Genomic DNA, 18,491 nt, shown 5'->3' with positions numbered 1-18,491 from the left:
TTAAAAAATGAAAAAAAGTAAGAAAACAATTGATAAAATGGCACTTTTGATGCATTTAGCAGTGCTTTCGTGAATAAATTAACGATGATTTTGTTAGTATTTAGCGGCACTTAGGTAAGATAAAACTTAAATAACAAAAAAGTTAGAAAATTTTAGATTTAGCGACACTTTTGTTACATTCAGCGAGGCTTCAACAAATAAATTTAAACCAATAAAAGTTTGAGCATTTTAGAAATAGCGGCGATTCTATTGCATTTAGCGATGCTTTTATTACATTTGACAGCACTTTAGTAAATTAAATTTAAAAATATAAAAAGACGTTTGAAAAAATTAGAAATAGCTACGCTTTTATTGAAAAATATGTTCACACCAATATACAAAAAGGTCGAAAACTCTGTTCACATCAATATACGAAAAACACTAAAAATATATTAAAGGAAAAAAATGCTAGTCCTCAGAAGGTTTCCACAGTATGGTAAGTTTATTTTGGAGTAACGGATGCCCAACTTTCTTGCCGAAAACCTTGACTATAATAGAGAACGTCCAAGGGGAGTAAAGGCGGGATTTATCTGATGTTGATAGAGGAATGAACGTATCAGAATGCGCATTATTATCACTTTCATCTGCTAGGTCGAGGTCGTTGTGTATGGACTGATAAGCAGTAGGGCAGGGGGAGAGTTGGGTATTGGAGACTAGTGTATGTAGGAAGGTTGGGGTGGTAGAAGTGGGTGGTGGCAGGTCGATGTGCATAGTATGGAGGTCAGGAGGGTCTGTATTATATCATTTATTAAAATTTGTTTAATTATTTGACACTATATAAGAGTTTTATATATTTTTAATTTAACCTCCTATCCTCTTGTTTAAAAAGATGCAATTTATTTTCAGTTCTAAATTTAAAAAGGAGAAGCCAATTAACTACCATTTTGATTAATTTGTTCGTTAAAATTAATACTTTTAATGTGTCTGTCTGTTTTCTATTTTTCCTCTTTGCAAAAAAAAAAAAAAAAAAAAAAAACCAAAACAATGACGAAAATATAAAGCTATCATATGTAATGTACTTTGCTCTTAGGGAATTGAATTTAATCAGGACGTCGATATCTCGGGTCCTTGGATCACTTTTAAAAAAGAATCCCATGGTTTCGTTTCGAGGCCTGACTAATACGAATTCGCTCATGAAAATTTAACTTTAGGGATAAATCGCTCCTTACGTAAAGCGACTTTATTTTCAGAGGTCGAACCCGAAATATCTAGTTACGCCTTAGTCTACACATTTGCAGCCACTATTAGACTGCCCTCAGTTTTGGATTTGATTTAAATGTTTAATTTATAAATTTTAAATCTCAACTTTTTTTTCTACTTTTTTATTTGAGAAATCAACTCGTGTTTATTGATGTTTCAGAAAATGAGGAACATAAGAACAAACTTGATTATATTGATCTCGTACTAACCTTGCTTTTTAAGGTGAGAATTGGTATATATCAGCAGCATCAAAGACAAGAACCTAGCTAGAAAAGAACCCAAGAAGATTTTCAATAGTGAAGACGAGATTTCGATAAGCATCTTTAACTTCATATCCATGGCCAGCACTGTTAGCCCAACTACATCTCAGGCCCAATTGACACAGCCCCAATCGGATAAAGGGAAACAGAAGGCCATTTTATAACATCTGTTGTAGTGTAGTAATGGATGTATTTTTACAATTGTTTTTCTCCTTTACACTTGTAAATATAAATAGTCTTTACACAATAATAAAATTAGTTTTGGTCAATTACATTTGACCGACTCACTCGTCTCTCTCTTCTTCTCTCTTCTTCTCTCAACCCTTTCAGGGTTTTCTTCTTTCAATTCCGCCATAGCCAACAAACTTCTAATCTAACATGGTATCAGAGCAAGAATATAGATTCCTCTCGTCGCAAGCTTTCTTCCGAGGGTAATCTTGTTTGAAATTGTCAGAGTTTGATTATGATAATCGACGTTCAGAGTACGTTCGTAAAATTTGGAGATTTTTTCAATCTTCACGTTTAATCAATTTTTCGTGCTTGGATCATCACTAATCTTCAAGTTTCTCGAGAGTTTTTGCTGTATTTCTCTACCTAGGGTTCATGGTTGAACAAGACCTTACTTCTTCGGGTGTTCAAAAAAGGGACGGTATCGTTGTTACTCCTAATCACAAGCCTTGATATTTTTCATTGTTGATGTTCATTGCATGTACTTGATTTAGATCCATCTTTGATTACTCAACATACTGCTGTAATTTCTTAGTGTTAGCTTTAGTTACTGCTGAAAATGGGTAGTGACTCTACTTCACCTTCCAACGGATTTGCTTCATTTTCCTTGGATTCCTCACATCTCTTTTATATTCATCCCTCGGATAATCCCGGGAGTCAACTAGTATATGTACTATTCAGTGGTTGTGGGTTTGTGTTATGGCGTAATAATATGCTTACTTCCCTCTCTGCAAAGACCAAGCTCAGTTTATTAGATGGCAGAGTCAACCAACCCACTCCTCATTCCCCTTATTATCCATATTAGGAAGGGTGCAATGATATGGTTAAAGCCCGAATAACTAATTCGGTATCTAGAGAAATAGCTATTAGTGTGATGTGTTTTAAAACTTCTAAGGAAGTCTGGAAAGATATAAATGAAAGGTTTGGTTAGTCAAATTAGTCTAAATATATCCAAATACAAAGGGAGATCAACTCTACTACTCAAGGCTCCTCTGATATAGCTTCTTACTTCACCAAAATGAGGAGTTTGTGGGATGAGCTGAATTCATCATATGCAGGTCATGTTTGTTCATGTGGTGCACTGCCTAAGTTCATAGAGGATCAACAGTTATTCCAATTTCTTAATGGTATTAATGAGTCCTACACAACTGTTAAGAGTGTCATTATGTTGATGAATCCCCTTCCACCAATCAGCAAAGCTTATAGCCCCCTGCAACAAGATGAGAGTCAAAGAGAAGCTTATTCTGCTGCTCCAAACTTCTCTGGTGATGCCACCTCTTTATGGGTGTTTCCCGATACCTCTACCACAAATAGGAATTTCAGTCAAAAGGTGAATTTTGAGACCAGGAAAACTACTCCAAATGTCTCCTGCAAGTACTGCAAGAAGCCTGGCCACAGTGTAGACAAATGCTACATACTTCATGGGTTCCCTGCTGATTTTAAATTCACCAGGATTAAGAAGTATGCTTCTTGTGTCCAGACTGAAAGTCCACCCTCATTTGCTGTCACTTCCACATCTCAGCATACTAATACCTCAACCCCTGGATTCACCAAGGAGCAGTATCAACACCTGATGACCTTATTCCAGCAAGCTCAGATGTCTAATACTTCCACACCTGATACCTCCAATGTGGACCATTCTGCTTTTGCACACTTTGCAGGTTTGTTCAGTAAGTATGCTGTAGATTCTGAGGGTTCTCATGTGTGTTCATCCTCTCAATTAGGTGTCAATCCTTTTATCTTAGATACATGTGCTACTAATCACATAACTCCACACAAACATCTTCTTTGTAATGTTCAACCATTAATCAAGCCTTTTTATGTCACTTTACCTAATGGATATAAAGCTAAAGTTATATCAATTGGATATTTGTATCTTAGACATGATATAATTTTACTTCATGTTCTTTTTGTGCCATCCTTTCACTTCAATTTAATATCAGTTCATCAGCTTATCTGTCAGCTAGATTGTTAAGCACATTTTACCAAAATAATTTGTTCTTTACAGGGCCCTTCTCTGAAGAGGCCACTGGAAATTGGTAAAGCTTCAGGCAGGCTGTACGATCTCCATCCAGATACTGACCTCTTCCCTGTTCCATCTAGTTCTATGAATGTTTCTTCTTCTAGTACTTTACCAAATTCTGTTTCAATTGTATCTGATAAGTCCAACCATGTTGTTACACATGCTAATGGTACTCATGCTTGTAATCAGTCACATTGCCTTAATAAATTGGACTTGTTTTGGCATCAAAGATTAGAACACATGCCTTATCATAGAATGAAAACTATTCCTTTCTTGTTTGATAAAATATCTTCCAAGCAAAATTTTATGTGACACGTTTGTCCACTAGCAAGACAACAGAGAATTCCTTTTCTTGAAAGTGTTATACACTCTTCTGCTCCTTTTCAATTAGTACTTATTGACATTTGGGGTCCTTATTACACTAGAACTTACAGTGGCTTCAGATATTTTCTAACTTTGGTTGATGATTATACTAGAGTCACATAGACTCACCTTCTTTCTTGCAAGAGCAATGCTCTTTCTATCCTTAAAGCTTTTACTATCATGGTCAAAGTTCACTTTCAATCATCTGTTAAAACTTTTAGGTCAGACAATGCCTTTGTTGGTGGCAGTTCTGAAGCCACCAAGTTATTCTCAAGCCAAGGCATTGTACATCGGACCACTATCCCACACACTCCTCAACAAAATGGGGTGGTTGAAAGGAAACAAAAACACTTATTGAAAGTATCTAGGGCTCTTCTTTTTCAATCTAACATTCCCCTTAAATATTAGGGTGACTGTGTTCTAACTGTCACTTATCTTATAAATAGACTTCCTTCTGTTGTTTTGAAGAACCTTTCCCCTTATAAGAAATTGCATGGCCTCCCTCCACTTTATAATCACCTGAAATCTTTTGGATGTTTATGCTTTGCTACTTCACCTAAGTTTGACAGAGACAAATTCCAGGCAAGAGCAATTCCTTCTATTTTCTTGGGGTGCCTCTTTGGCAAAAAAGGCTACAAACTTCTTAATCTCACTACTCATTCCATTTTTTTTTTCTAGGGATGTGGTTTTTCATGAACATATCTTTCCCTATAAATCTGATCATCCTTTTGTCTTTCCCTCTTATTCCACATCAGATTTTGTAGATTCTGCAACCTCATTTTCTTTACCTTCTCCTACTCCTGCTATTTATGCACCCCAAGACTCTCTTGTTCCCTCATTTCCTTCTCCTACCCCTCTCTCTTTTCCTCCACCTTTGAGTAAATCCACCAGAACAGTCCAACAACCTTCCTATCTCAAAGACTATGTATGTTCTTCTGTCCTTTCCTCTAATTCTCTTCCTAACTTTTCCAAGGTATGTTCTGTTGAGATACATATGCATGAGCCCTAGTTCTACCAGTAGGTTGCCTCATATTCTACTTGGCAGGAGGCCATGCTAAAGGAATTCCAAGCCCTTGAGGCAAACCAGACTTGGGATATTGTCCCTCTACCTCCTCAAAAGAAAGTTATTCCTTGTAAATGGGTTTACAAAATCAAACAAAGAGTTGATGGTTCTATTGAAAGGTATAAGGCCAGGTTAGTCATTAGGGGTGACACTTAAAAGGAGGGTATTTATTTCACTGAAACTGTTTTCCTTGTTGTCAAGTTAACCACCATCAAGTGCTTACTCACTTTAGCCACTAAGTGAGGCTGGACTATTTTTCAACTTGATGTGAACAATGCCTTCCTCCATGGGGATCTCTATGAAGAGGTTTATATGAAGGTTCCACCTGGTCTTGATGTGTTTGCCCTCTCTTCTTCTTCTCCCCTGGTTTGCAGACTAAAGAAGTCACTCTATGGCATTAGGCAAGCTTCTAGACAGTGGTTTTCAAAACTGTCTGAAGCTTTACAACCGAGAGGCTACATTTCCAGCATTAATGATTATTCTTTATTCACCAAGGTCTCCTCTACTTCTCTCATTGTATTGGTTGTGTATGTTGATGACATACTGCTTGCTGGTAATGATGTTCTTGAGATGAACTCTTTGAAGTCCTTCTTGGATGCTCAATTCAAAATCAAGGACCTGGGATCAGTTCACTACTTTTTGGGTTTAGAGATATCTCTTCTTTCTCAAGGTTATGTGATGAGACAATACAAGTATACTTCTCACCTCTTATCTGAATTTAACTGTCAATATTTCTCTCCTGTCATGACCCCTTTGGACCCTTCTGTGAAACTGGTTTTAGACATGGGGGAGCCTGTTTCAGATTCTAGCTTGTATATGAGATTGATTGGGAGGCTCAATTTTTCGTAACACATTAGGCCCGATATCTCCTTCTCAGTTCAACACTTAAAGTCAATTTCTTCAAAAACCTCAAGTGCCCCATATGTTGGCAGCCTTACATGTCCTCGGGTATTTGCTTAATGATCCAGCTCAAGGGGTGCTCCTCTCCAACTCATCTGATTTATCCCTCACAGATTACTCTAACTTTGATTGGGCTGCATGTGCCATTTCTCGCAAATCTGTCACTAGCTATTATATTACACTTGATGGTAGCCCCATTTCTTGAAAAAGCAAAAAACAGCCCACTATCTCCTTGTCTTCAGCTGAAGCTGAATACAGAGCACTTCGCAAAGTTTCAGTTGAGGTTTCTTGGCTACTCAGGCTGCTGCATGACCTTGGTTTGTCTATCTCCAATCCAGTTCCAATCTATTGTGACAATCAGGCAGCTCTTCATATTGCCAAGAGCCCAGTTTTTCACGAGCGCACCAAACATATTGAGATTGACTACCATTATGTGTGCACTTGCTTGTAGACTGGTATGATTTCTTTGCATTTTCTCCAGTACCAACCAGTTGGCCGACATCATGACCAAGGCTCTTCCTGGTCAGGTTCATCATGGATTACTTTGCAAGCTAGATGTATTCTCACCCTCAAGCTTGGGGGGGAGGGTGTTAGCCCAGCTACATCTCAGGCCCAATTGACACAGGCCCAACCGGATAAAGGGAAACAGAAGGCCCTTTTATAACATCTGTTGTAGTGTAGTAATGGATGTATTTTTATAATTGTTTTTCTCCTTTACACTTGTAAATATAAATAGTCTTTACAAAATAATAAAATTAATTTTGGTCAATTACATTTGACTGACTCACCCGTCTCTCTCTTCTTTTCTCAACCCTTCTTCTAGGGTTTTCTTCTTTCAATTCCGCCACAGCCAACAAGCTTCTAATCTAACAAGCACAGAAGTAAACCTTCTTCTTAATGGATAGTTGAAGGGGTTGAGGAGAACAGAATTGTGGACCAATCACAACTGTTTGATTAGCTCCTTCCATGTAGAATTTGTTGCCGTTATTTAAATAGTTTTACCTATAGATAGGATCGATTATAAAAAATGGTATTCGAATTCTTTGCAATTATAGTCTAATTTATACTGAACACTAGAACCGTGTATGCTATGGTTATACACAAAAGCGGTGAAAGAATAATAAAAAAAAAATTTATTTACATGAATTATTTGACAAGTCGTTCATGCTACAGTACTTGTGAAAGAATAATCAAGGATAACATAAACAACATAGGAAGTTGCATTAATTAACCAATTGAAAATCTACGAACCAAACAAAAACAAATACTAGTCTATAAGATTCAAAGGTTGAAACGTAATCTAGGGATAAGGTACCTTGGATAGATTAATGAAGTATGATAATTCGGGACCTTTTTTTTTTTTCTTTTGACTTTGATTTTTGTTAACCACATGTTTTTTTCCTTCTAAGATCAGAATTTGAAAAGTCCACGGTGTCTTCGTGGCTCAAAGTGAGATATTTTGAAGCAAAAAAACAAAAACAAATTAAACTGGAATATAGACAAATTAGTCAATTGGTTTTGTGGCTCTTTACTGTCTGTGACTATTCGATAAGTCGTTTTGAGTTCTAGCCCTTATTTTCGTGTTCCGAGATCAGTATTAGCTCCATTTAGTATTTTTCGATTTGCGTGCGCAATTCGTGTCTTTTTCCGAAAAGATTTTATGTGAAAATTTGAAGAAAACATGATTTTTAGCTTTAAAAATAACTTGAGTTGACTACGGTCAATATTTTGTGTAAATGACCATGGATCAGTATTTTGACGATCCCGGAGGGTCCATATCATGATTTTGGACTGGGGCGTATGTCCGGAATTGAATTCAAAAGTCCCTAACTTGATTTGTCGAAAACTAATAACTTGAAGGTTTAAAGATTTTCTAGGTTTGACCGTAGGTTGACTATATGGCTACCGGGTTCGGATTTCGGTTCCGAAACTGGTATAGGTTCATTTTGCTATTTGAAACTTGTCTGCAAAATTTGGTACAAAACGGAGTTGATTTGATAGGATTCAGACGCTCGGTTGTGAATTTGGAAGTTCTTGAGTTTGTTTGAAAATTTCATGCATTTTGATGTTCGATTCTTAGTTCTAGGTGTTATTTTGGTATTTTAATCGCGCGAGCAAATTCGTATGATGTTATTACACTTGTGTGCATGTTTGATTTGGAGCCCGAGGGGCTCGGGTGAGTTTTGGATAGGCTACGGGTCATTTTTGGACTCAGAGTTACAGGTTTCAGCTATTTGCTGGTGTCTGATGCTATGTACTTCGCGATCGCGAAGGGGAAATCGGGACAGGGGTGGAGTTCGTCTTCGCGAACGTGGAGAACAGGTCGCGAACGCGAAGCGGTGGAGGGCTTACCCTTCGCGAACGCGACCATTCACTCGCGCACGAAGCTTTAAGGGGATTCTAGGGAAGGCAGGTAATTACCCTACGTGAATGCAGGTGTTGGCACACGAATACGAATGCATGGGGAGCAAGCCTTCGCGAACGCGAAGGGTTTCTCGCGAACGCGAATGCCTTCTGGCCGCTAATGCTTTGCGACCGCATCAGGTGTTTCGCGAACGTGAAGAAAACCTTGCGCCCAGTGATTTAAACTTCTAAAAATTGGGATTCTTCTCATTTTTCATCATTTTCAAGTTTGAGCTCGGCCTAGAGGCGATTTTGAAGAGATTTTTCATCTCAGCTTCATAGGTTAGTAGACTTTTAACTCGTTTCCTTACATTTTCATAAATATCCATTGATTTTTAACCTTTAATCTATGCTTTTTTATTGTAGAAATTAGGGATTTAGGTAGAAGTTAGAGAATTTGAGAATTTGAGATTTAGTCCTCAAATTGAGGGCGGAATTCGACACTAATCACATAACCGGGCTCGGGATGAATGGGTAATTGGGTTTTGGTTCGAATCTTAGATTTTGACCAAGCGGGCCTGGGGTTGACTTTTTCCAAAATCATTACATATGCTATCTTTTTCACTCGTGGGTAGTGTAGAAAATTAGTAACTTGAAGGTTTAAAGATTTTCGAGGTTTGACCGTAGGTTGACTTTATGGATATCAGGTTCAAATTTCGGTTCCGGAACCTAATATATGTTCATTTTGCTATTTGAAACTTGTCTACAAAATTTGGTGTAAAATAGAGTTGATTTGATAGGGTTCGGATACTCGATTGTGAATTTGAAAGTTCTTGAGTTTCTTTGAAAATTTCATATATTTTGATATCCGATTCGTAGTTCTAGGTGTTATTTTGGTGTTTTGATCGCTCGAGCGATTTCATATGATGTTATTACTTGTGTGCATGTTTAGTTTGGAGCCCGAGGGGCTCCGGTGAGCTTCGGATAGGCTACGGGGTCATTTTTGGACTTTGAGTTGCATGTTTCAGCTATTTACTGGTTTCTCATGCTATGTGCTTCGCGATAGCGAAGCCACTCTTGCGCTCGCGAAGGGTTTTCTGTACAGGTTTTTATGTAGATGTCTTGTCATAGCCTCATCACTACGTCGTCGAGGTTAGGCTCGATACTTACGAAGTACATTTGGTCGGTTGTACTCACACTACACTTCTGCACTTCTTGTGCAGATGCCGATGCTGATCCTAGCAGCGTTTAGTGATTTTTCTGCTCTGATTCAGCCACAACTGGAGACTTGAGGTATAGCTGTACGACGTCCTCAACCCTAAAGTCCCCTTCTTTATCTATCATACTGTTTATCTAGCTTCAGACAATTGTATTTATTTTAGACCATGTATGCAGTATTCTAGTAGCTCTGTACTTGTGACTCCGAATTTTTGGGAGTAATTAGCATCACGTTACTTTTATTCACTGTGTTAAATTTGGAGTTTATTTCTCGTTTAATGTCATCACTTTGAATTAATTATTAAAAATTAATTAATTACTTTATTAACGTCGAATTGCCTTGCAAGTGGATGTTATACGCCATCACGATTCCGAGGTTGGGAATTTCGGGTCATGACATTTACAAACTTGTTTTTAGTTTTACGATCCTACCTCTTTTTTTTTTATACATGAGAGATTTATTTTTACACATAAAAGATCTAAAAAAGTCATTTTTTAATTTTAAAATTGTAAAAAGGTATGATGTTTGAATAACACCAAAATTGAGCACCTGAAAACATATACATTTCTTGACGATTTCCAATGTCATATTGTGTTTATAATTCAAAAGTATAACGTCAAGGAATATATGTCAGGGGCTCATGGCTCGTTTTCTTGCTGTATGTTTGGAGTTCGGACCAAAAAAAGGAAAAAAAGAATAACTTTGTATGTAAAATTCAATAATCAAAGCAAGTAGCCAAGACCCAAGTACACCAAAAATAAAAATGGAACTATCTTAAGGGAACAACTAGACAATAGATTATATCTTTCATACTTTCTGTTAACTAGTTCCACCATTTCAGTTTACGTGAATGCATTATCTTTTTAGTTGATTTTAAAAAGAATTATGGTTTTCTAAATTTAAAATATACATGTTAATTGGGTCGGGCTGACCCGTTTACAGTCCGGTTCAGTCCGGTACTATAGCGTGGGGGCGGGTTGGGACGGGTTGGGCAGGGAGCGGGTTTCAAACGAACAATTTTTTAATACCGGTGCACCGAAACCCGCTAAGCCCGTTAACCCATTAATGGGTTGTTAACGGGCTACAACCCGGTTCAGTCCGTTAACCCGTTAACGGGTTGTTAACGGGCTACAGTCCGGTTCAGCCCGTTTATTAACATTTTTATTTTTATTTTTTATGGACCAACTTAAACTCCTGATATTGACACTTGTATTTCTTATCTACACAAACATTTAGAAACATTATATAATTATTATGCCAACATTGTTGATGCTTCTTCTGCTGTAGATGCAAATATTCCTTCAAGTCCAGTTTCAACAACTGGGACCAATGCTTTGGATGATAATGATGGTGTTGAAGATTATTTGATTTGGTCTACAATAGGGGAGCATCAAGCCTTCAACAAACCAGTAGCAGGAATAACAATGAACTTCAATTCTACTTGCAAAAGTCAGCAGAGCCCCGCACAAAGGAATTTCTACCATTGGGTTGGTGGAGGAGCAACTCAAATCAATTTCCTGTTCTTTCGGCCATGGCTCGAGACGTGCTAAATGTGCCGATTTCAACATTCACATCAGAGAGCGCATTTAGCCAAGCAAGACAGCAACTAGGAGATACCCGTCATTCATTGGGTAGCAACGCTTTGAAAATTTTAGTGTGCTTCAGAGATTGGATAAGATCAGAACGACGAAATCAAGGGCGTGACGAGGTAGATGAAGCGGAGGACCAAGAAACTGGAGATATAATGGTTTATGGTTCTGATTCAACCAATGCCGGAAACCAAAAACCTCATGTTGACATGGATGAACTTATAAAAATGATGCAAAGCATGTGATGTACTATTTGTTTTTTTATAATTGTTGTAAAATTTTAATTTGCAAGTTCAAAAATAACAAAATACAAAAAAAACTTGCAACTTAATTTGAAGTATTATATATTATTCAATAAAAATATCAAATGAAAGTCTTCGGAGCTTGATCCTTACATATAGTTCTTATTAAATAATTTTTTGTAGCCACTTACTTTCAAATTTTAATTTTAACATTATAAAATTTAAATTTCAAATTTAAAATTTTAAACTTCAAAGTTTAATTCTAAGCCTTAAAAGTTTACAAACACTTAAGTAGTTAAGTATCAATAACATTGAATAAGAAAAATAAAATTTACTTAAAAAAATAAATAAAAATTCACGGCCCGCTAACAACCCGCTAACAGCCCGGGAACAACCCTCTAAGCCCGAACCCGGACGGACAAAAAAAAACCCGAAAAATTACAGCCCGCTAACGCAGCCCGCTAACAGCCCGCAACGTTAAATGGACGGGCTGATTGTTTTTTGTCCAGCCCGTCCCAACCCGCCCGTTAAACACCCCTAATTTAAAAATAAATATTATATAAATTTCTGTTTTATCCTTACTGAATTTGTTTTTATGACCATACCAATGTAATAAAATGTCTAAGACCACAAAATTTTAAAGTTTTAAAATTACATAATTATTATGACATATTTACTATTACAAGTTCGAAAAATTTCTTTTTTTCTTTAAACTTCGTGCATATTAAAACTTTGCCACATAAATTCGAACAAAAGGAGTACTATAGGTAAAGAAATAAAAATAAAAACTCTTCCAAAGAAAGTTGGGCCTAAAGAGAAAATAGTCCTAGACCCAGCGAATGTATAGAAAGCTCTATTCTCCCCCATTGGACCTAGTCTATGGGCTTCCTTCATCGTCCCAACTCCCATAAAAGTCCACAGCAGTCTTTGATCTCTGCAATCACACACTTGTTCTGAAATGTCTATGTTCAGACAATCCATACGAGGAATACAAATTACCTCACTTCACAGAATCATACACTCTTCTTCACATTCATTTTCAGCTAGAACAAAAACCTCTGCTGACAATTACTACCTTCGTAAAAAAAGAAAATGTCCATTTTCACCTTACAAAACTAAGTGGCAAGAAACACTCTTTACTCATCAATTAGCCGTGCAAAAATTAGTAGAATCAACTCATAAATCCCCTAAAAAAACCAATTTTTTATCTGTTCTTATCGATTCGTTTGCTGCTTACAAATGTGAACCAACTCCAAATGCTTACTTTTTCATCCTCAAAACACTTACCAAGAACCCTTCCACATGGGATCAAATCCCTCAAGTTCTTGATCACATTCATAAAGTTGAAAACTTTGAGACACTAATACATATTCACTTATTTGATTAAGTTTTATGGGTATTCTAACATGGTCCCTTTGGCAGTTGAGGTATTTTTTACTATGCCAGCTTTTAGATGCAACCCAAGTGTGAAATCTTTGAATACTTTGATTTGGGTTCTTTGTAAGAACAAATATGATTTCAAGATTGTGCTTTTAGTTTTGGTTAAGAGTCAGTTTATGAATATTTGGGTTGAAGAATCAACATTCAAGATTTTGATTAGGGCACTCTATAGAATTGGAAAGGAAAATAATGCTGTTGATTTGTTGAATTTAATGGTGGATAGTGGGTTTGATCTTGATGGAAAGATTTGTTCTTTGATATTATATACTATGTGTGCGCAAAAGGCATGTGAGGGGGTTGAGATTTTGGATGTTTTGGATAAAAAGAGGGAACTAGGATACAGTCCAAAAAGGGTGGATTTATGCAATGTGATTAGGTTTTATGTGAAAAATCGAAAAGGAGTTGATGCTTTGGAGGTGTTGAGTAAGTTGAAGATGAGTGGAATGGTACCTGATATTGTATGTCACAATTTGGTTTTGAATGGATTGATTTTGGAAGGAGAGTATGAAAGTGCAGATGAAGTGTTTGATGAAATAGTTGTACTAGGTTTAGTTCCTGATATTGTAACTTATAATGTGTATATTAATGGTTTGTGTAAGCAGAATAAAGTGGATGAGGTAGTAAGAATGCTTAGTTATATGGAGGAACTGGGGTGTAAACCTGAAATGAACACTTATTATACTATATTGGAGGCTTTGTGTAGGAGAGGGATGTTGTCCTATGCAAAAGAAGTTTTTTGGAAAATGAAACTAAAGGGTTTGCAACTGAATTCACTGATATATGACATTTTAGTTAACTGCATGATTAGAGAGGGTGAAGTTGAGGAAGCCTGTAATGTGCTAGGTGAAATGGTAGGCAGGGGCTTCGTTCCTCAGTCAATTACATTTGATGGATTAGTGCATCTTCTGTGCCAGAGGGGTTTGTTTTCTGAGGCGATGGAATTGCTTCCGGAAATGGTCGTCAAAAACATCGTTCCTGGAATTAGATCATGGGAAGCATTAGTTGTTCACTGTCTTTCACAAACACAAAATTTTGATGGGTTTATTCAAGTTTCTCAATCGGCCTTTTTTGGTGGGAGGAATAGTGCATGAAGGCAGCGAGAACAAGTCACGCAATTAGAGGAGTAAGCCCTTCCGACATGTCAAGTTTTATATGAACAAGGTTGAAGATGAAGAAGCTACTTTCGAAGTAACTGAAAGGAAAGAAATGACTGAAGTGGGAGAGTCAAGAGTCTAAAAGAGAATTCCACTAAGTGAGGAACAAAAAAATGTAGAAATAGAAGTTGCTTCCGAGACAAAGGGGACTAAATAAAAACAAAAGGTGTCCATTGAACAAAGAAAATATATGGTGATTGCCTAATTGAATTGATTAGATCATGTAGGTAACGAATGCATACAGGGTAGTTGCGTAACAATCACCTTTGTCTGGGAAAAACAGTTGCAATTGAAACAGTTGAAAGTTCTGTGAGACTATTATATTGCTTTCACTTGGAAAATGGATTTATGTGCATTGCTGCACTGCACCATGCAATGGCATGGAAGTATGAATGATGCAAGAGAAGCCATGCTTTGATTAAAATGATGGGCAACATATGCACTGTACTACAGGATGAAGTTGCTCATGGTTTAGCAACCTTGTCCTACTTCAATCCCCAAAAATATTCAATGCATTTCTTTGTATATATTTTACAATTTTTTTTTCCACATGTTACTATCCTAGTTTCTTTTTGTGCTTTGCAATACTTATGTTGCTCTCTTCTATCATTAACCGTTGATCGTGCTCCTTCATTATTTGCACGCTTAGGTAGGAGTATTTGTATAGGGTAAAATTGATTCATAATAAATGATCGAATGATAGCGCGACATGTGGAGCCGATGACAGGTAGAAAAAAAATCAAGTAACAACCAGTGTTGGGGAGCAACAGTTGCAGATGGTATCGGATAAACCCCGAGTGGGGCTTGGTCAACGGGAGTAGTTCGAATGCTTGCCATTGGATAATATTCAATGAAGAATATTCTCCAATATTAAATGGGCAGCCGTTGCAGAGAATATTTGCATTAATGGCCTGCCGTTACATATTCATCAATGGCCCCTTTATTGTTATTTAAGAAGGGCTTGATCCTAGGATTTTGTTTCCTTAGGTATAACTATAAATAGTAGGCTCAACAGCCATTGTAACACACGAAATTCTTGGCGAAAAACTTATGCTATATTCCATTTTCAAGCTTAATCAAATAACTTTATTCCCTCTTCTACATTGTTCTCATTTCTGTCCTCAGAGACATTGCTCTCGGAGCCAAACTTGTCATTTCCTTCGATTTTAACCGCTAAGTCTTATTTTTATTCTTGTTTATTTATCATTTTTGGATCAAATCAGTTCGCTTGTCTATAAACCACGTAACAAATACAACTGTATCGTTTTACGGGTAAACAGTTTGGCGCCAAACTGTATGGCTTAGACAATTGCGTAATTAAGTTAATCCTTGCGTTTATTACTAACTTGTTTGATTCTTTGTTCCTTAGCAAGAAATCGAAAATGGCAGCTAACGATGTCAACATCGCACACAACGTTGAGGGACATGAAAATCTGCATCAACATGTGGATTCGATCACGACACCTATAACTAGGGGGATGAGGCAACCCCGGTTCGTGGAGGACAGTACCCCCAACATGTACGGGAGCCAACTCCCGATGACGCGAAAGAGGAACACGTTGCAAAAACAGTAAGAATCCTATAAGAGTAACAGAAAGCCATCATGGGCCACTTCTTAAGGCAGGATCAGGTAATGACGGAATTGAAGCAAGGGTTGTCAGGGCGCTCCAACAACGCAAATGGAAGGGGTCCGGTTCTTCCTGGCGCTCCTGCAAATCAAATGGCCCAAAGAGTTGATAACAATACCTTGAAGGGTGAGGTTAGTTTCGACTGTGCCGAGGGGACCGATAGCGGATCTGACAACGATAACAGTAATGATCCATTCAAAAACGAACTCACGAGATTTATGTGGGAAATGAGCGAACGGATGGATCAAAATACGAAGGAGTTTCATGCCCGAATGGATCAGTTTCACGCCCGAATGCCATTTAAGCCGAGCGTAACATCAGAGTTAATTCCGAAGAGGTTCAAGATGCCGGACATACTGAAGTACGATGGGACTTTGGACCCTTAGGAGCACATCACAACCTATACAACAGCTGTGAAAGAGAATGATTTGGCTCAATATGAGATCGAATCGATTATGCAGAAAAGGTTTGGAGAAACCCTCATGAAGGGGGCCTTGACATGGTATTCACGAACCCGAGCATTCAATTGACTATTTTGAAATGCTTATATATTCATTCATTAAGGCCCATGTTGGGGCCAGAAAGGTCCAACCCAGGAAGGCAGACATATTCAGGATTGCACAAGGCGAGTCCGAATTGTTACGGGAATTGGTGATCAAATTCCAGAAAGAAAGGATGCTGCTATCGTCCATACCAGACGAATGGGCGGCAGAGGCGTTCACAAAGGGTTTGAATCCGAAGAGCTCCGACGCCTCCCAAAAACTGAAGGAAAGTTTGCTTTAATTCCAAGCGACTACATGGGAGATGTTCATAACCGCTATGAGTCAAAAATAAGGATAGAAGACGATCAGCTCGGGTTCCCAACATCAACTAAGGGACGGGACCGAGACAAGAACTAGGATAAGTTCAAAGGTGATTTCAATGCGGACCGACGGTCTTCTAAATGTCATTTCTTTCCATACGAGAGAACCGAAGGACGCGGCGACAAAGGCTTTCGGTCCTTGGATAGGTTCGCTCCCGACAGAAGAACTGACTGTGGTCGGAGAAACAGATCATTGCAAGAAAAAGAAGTACAGGGGGCTCGGGATCCCACATGTCCCACGTTGTCAGATTATAATTTCAACATCAACGTAGTGGAGTTGGTATGAGCAATAAGGTATATAAAAAAAACACGATTCCCAAAGCCAATCAGGTCTGATACCAGCCAGAGGGATCCTAACTTATGGTGCTAATATCATGGGACTCACGACCACAAAATTGGGGACTGTCGGTATCTGCGCGAAAAGGTGGGACGTTGTTGAAGAACGAATATCTCAGGAAGTTCTTGAGCGACCAGGCTAAGAACAATTATGACTGTAGCCGGGATAATGCGGAGCCTTCAAAGATAGTGGAAGATCCTCCTCGATTGGCTATCAACATGATTTGGAGGGAATGAAATCAATGGTGTAACCTTCTCGACAGCCAAGAAGACAAAGGTTTCAGTGACTCACAGCAAGAGACTCCGGGAGGCCACTGAAGACGATATCACCTTCACGGAGGAAGACGCTGACGAACTTCTTCTTCCACATAATGATGCTCTGGTAATCTCTCTCAATGTCTTAGATTTCAAAATTAAGCGTGTTTTGGTTGACCTAGGATGATCGGCCAACATTATTCAATGTAGAGTGCTGGAACAAGCAAAGTTAAGCATCGTTCCGACAACAAAACTTCTCGCTGGGTTCAACTTGGCAAGTGTGACAACACAAAGAGAGATCTTGCTACCCACGAATGCTGAAGTAGTAACCAAAATCGCTTTATTCGAAGTGGTAGACGGCGACATGGACTACAACATCATCCTCGTAAGGCTATGGTTACACGAGATGAAGGCCGTTCCATCAACATATCATCAACTGTTGAAATTCCGGACCTTGGAAGGAATCAAGCAGATAAGAGGAGATCAATCAGAGGCAAGAGAAATGAATGCAGTGTCGATTTCCAGCAGCAAAGGGAAGGAGCCCAGCAAATAGCAATTATTGAAGCCGACGCCTCCTCCTTTAACCAATGAAGATGGAGGCGAGGAGTCATCAAAATCCCACCAGGTGCCGAAATACTTTCAGGTGCCGGAGGAGACAGATGCAACCAAGTACACTACAGAATAACTCGAGCAAGTGGCTTTGTTCGAAGAATTCTTGGAAAGGAAGTTCCACTTGGGAACAAGACTCAATCCCGAACTCAGGTTAGGATTTATTAATTTCCTTAAAGTTAACGTTGATTGTTTTGCGTGGTCATTCTCGGATATGATAGGTATACCATTAGAGGTGGCCGTGCACAAGCTAAGCTTGGACCCAAAGTTCCCAATGGTAAGGCAAAAGAAACGCCCAATAGCCGAGGTCAGAAACAAGTTTGTTAAAGAAGAGGTAACTCGACTACTCAACATTGGTTCAATCCAGGAGGTAAAGTATCCCAAATGGCTAGCTAATGTAGTTGTGGTTCCAAAGGAGAACAACAAATTCAGAATGTGCGTAGATTATAAGGACTTAAATAAGGTGTGCCCTAAAGACTCGTTCCCATTGCCAAATATTGATCAAATGATTGGTGCAATGGCTGGCACGAGTTAATGAGTTTCCTCGATGCTTACTCCGGGTACAATAAAATCAAGATGAACATGAAGGATCAAGAAAAAACTTCGTTCATAACGAACTTTGGCACATATTGCTATAATGTGATGCCATTTGGGCTTAAAAACACCGGCACCACTTATCAGAGGCTCGTGAACAAGATGTTCGAGAAGCAAATAAGCAAAACAATAGAAGTATATATC

General features: G+C 38.3%; 2 protein-coding genes across 2 annotated transcripts; both read left to right on the top strand.

Moving 5' to 3' along the window:
* Positions 1-12,875: 12,875 nt before the first annotated feature.
* On the top strand, positions 12,876-14,000 carry LOC104094955 (pentatricopeptide repeat-containing protein At2g38420, mitochondrial). Its single transcript, XM_009600981.4, has one exon. It carries the CDS (start codon positions 12,876-12,878, stop codon positions 13,998-14,000), a length of 1,125 nt encoding a protein of 374 aa, XP_009599276.1.
* A 1,696-nt stretch (positions 14,001-15,696) lies between these two features.
* On the top strand, positions 15,697-18,288 carry LOC138895805 (uncharacterized). The gene is made up of 5 exons (XM_070180540.1): positions 15,697-15,822; positions 16,256-16,463; positions 17,153-17,271; positions 17,355-17,418; positions 17,975-18,288. The coding sequence occupies exons 1-5, from the start codon at positions 15,697-15,699 to the stop codon at positions 18,286-18,288; spliced, it is 831 nt and encodes a 276-aa protein (XP_070036641.1).
* Positions 18,289-18,491: the final 203 nt, after the last annotated feature.

The sequence above is a fragment of the Nicotiana tomentosiformis genome, chromosome 7 (genome assembly GCF_000390325.3).
Source record: "Nicotiana tomentosiformis chromosome 7, ASM39032v3, whole genome shotgun sequence".
NCBI classification, from domain to species: Eukaryota; Viridiplantae; Streptophyta; class Magnoliopsida; order Solanales; family Solanaceae; genus Nicotiana; species Nicotiana tomentosiformis.
Note: the sequence above shows the minus strand (reverse complement) of the source record. Positions and strands in the feature narration are given on the sequence as shown.

Excerpts from the sequence above, each read along its gene's own strand:
- LOC104094955 (XM_009600981.4), top strand. The coding sequence starts at position 12,876 with ATGGTCCCTTTGGCAGTTGAGGTATTTTTTACTATGCCAGCTTTTAGA.
- LOC138895805 (XM_070180540.1), top strand. The coding sequence starts at position 15,697 with ATGACGGAATTGAAGCAAGGGTTGTCAGGGCGCTCCAACAACGCAAAT. Across the intron at positions 15,823-16,255 it reads ACAATACCTTGAAGGGTGAG|GCCCATGTTGGGGCCAGAAA; the intron begins GTTAGTTTCGAC and ends TCATTCATTAAG. Across the intron at positions 17,272-17,354 it reads TTCCACATAATGATGCTCTG|AGTGCTGGAACAAGCAAAGT; the intron begins GTAATCTCTCTC and ends TATTCAATGTAG.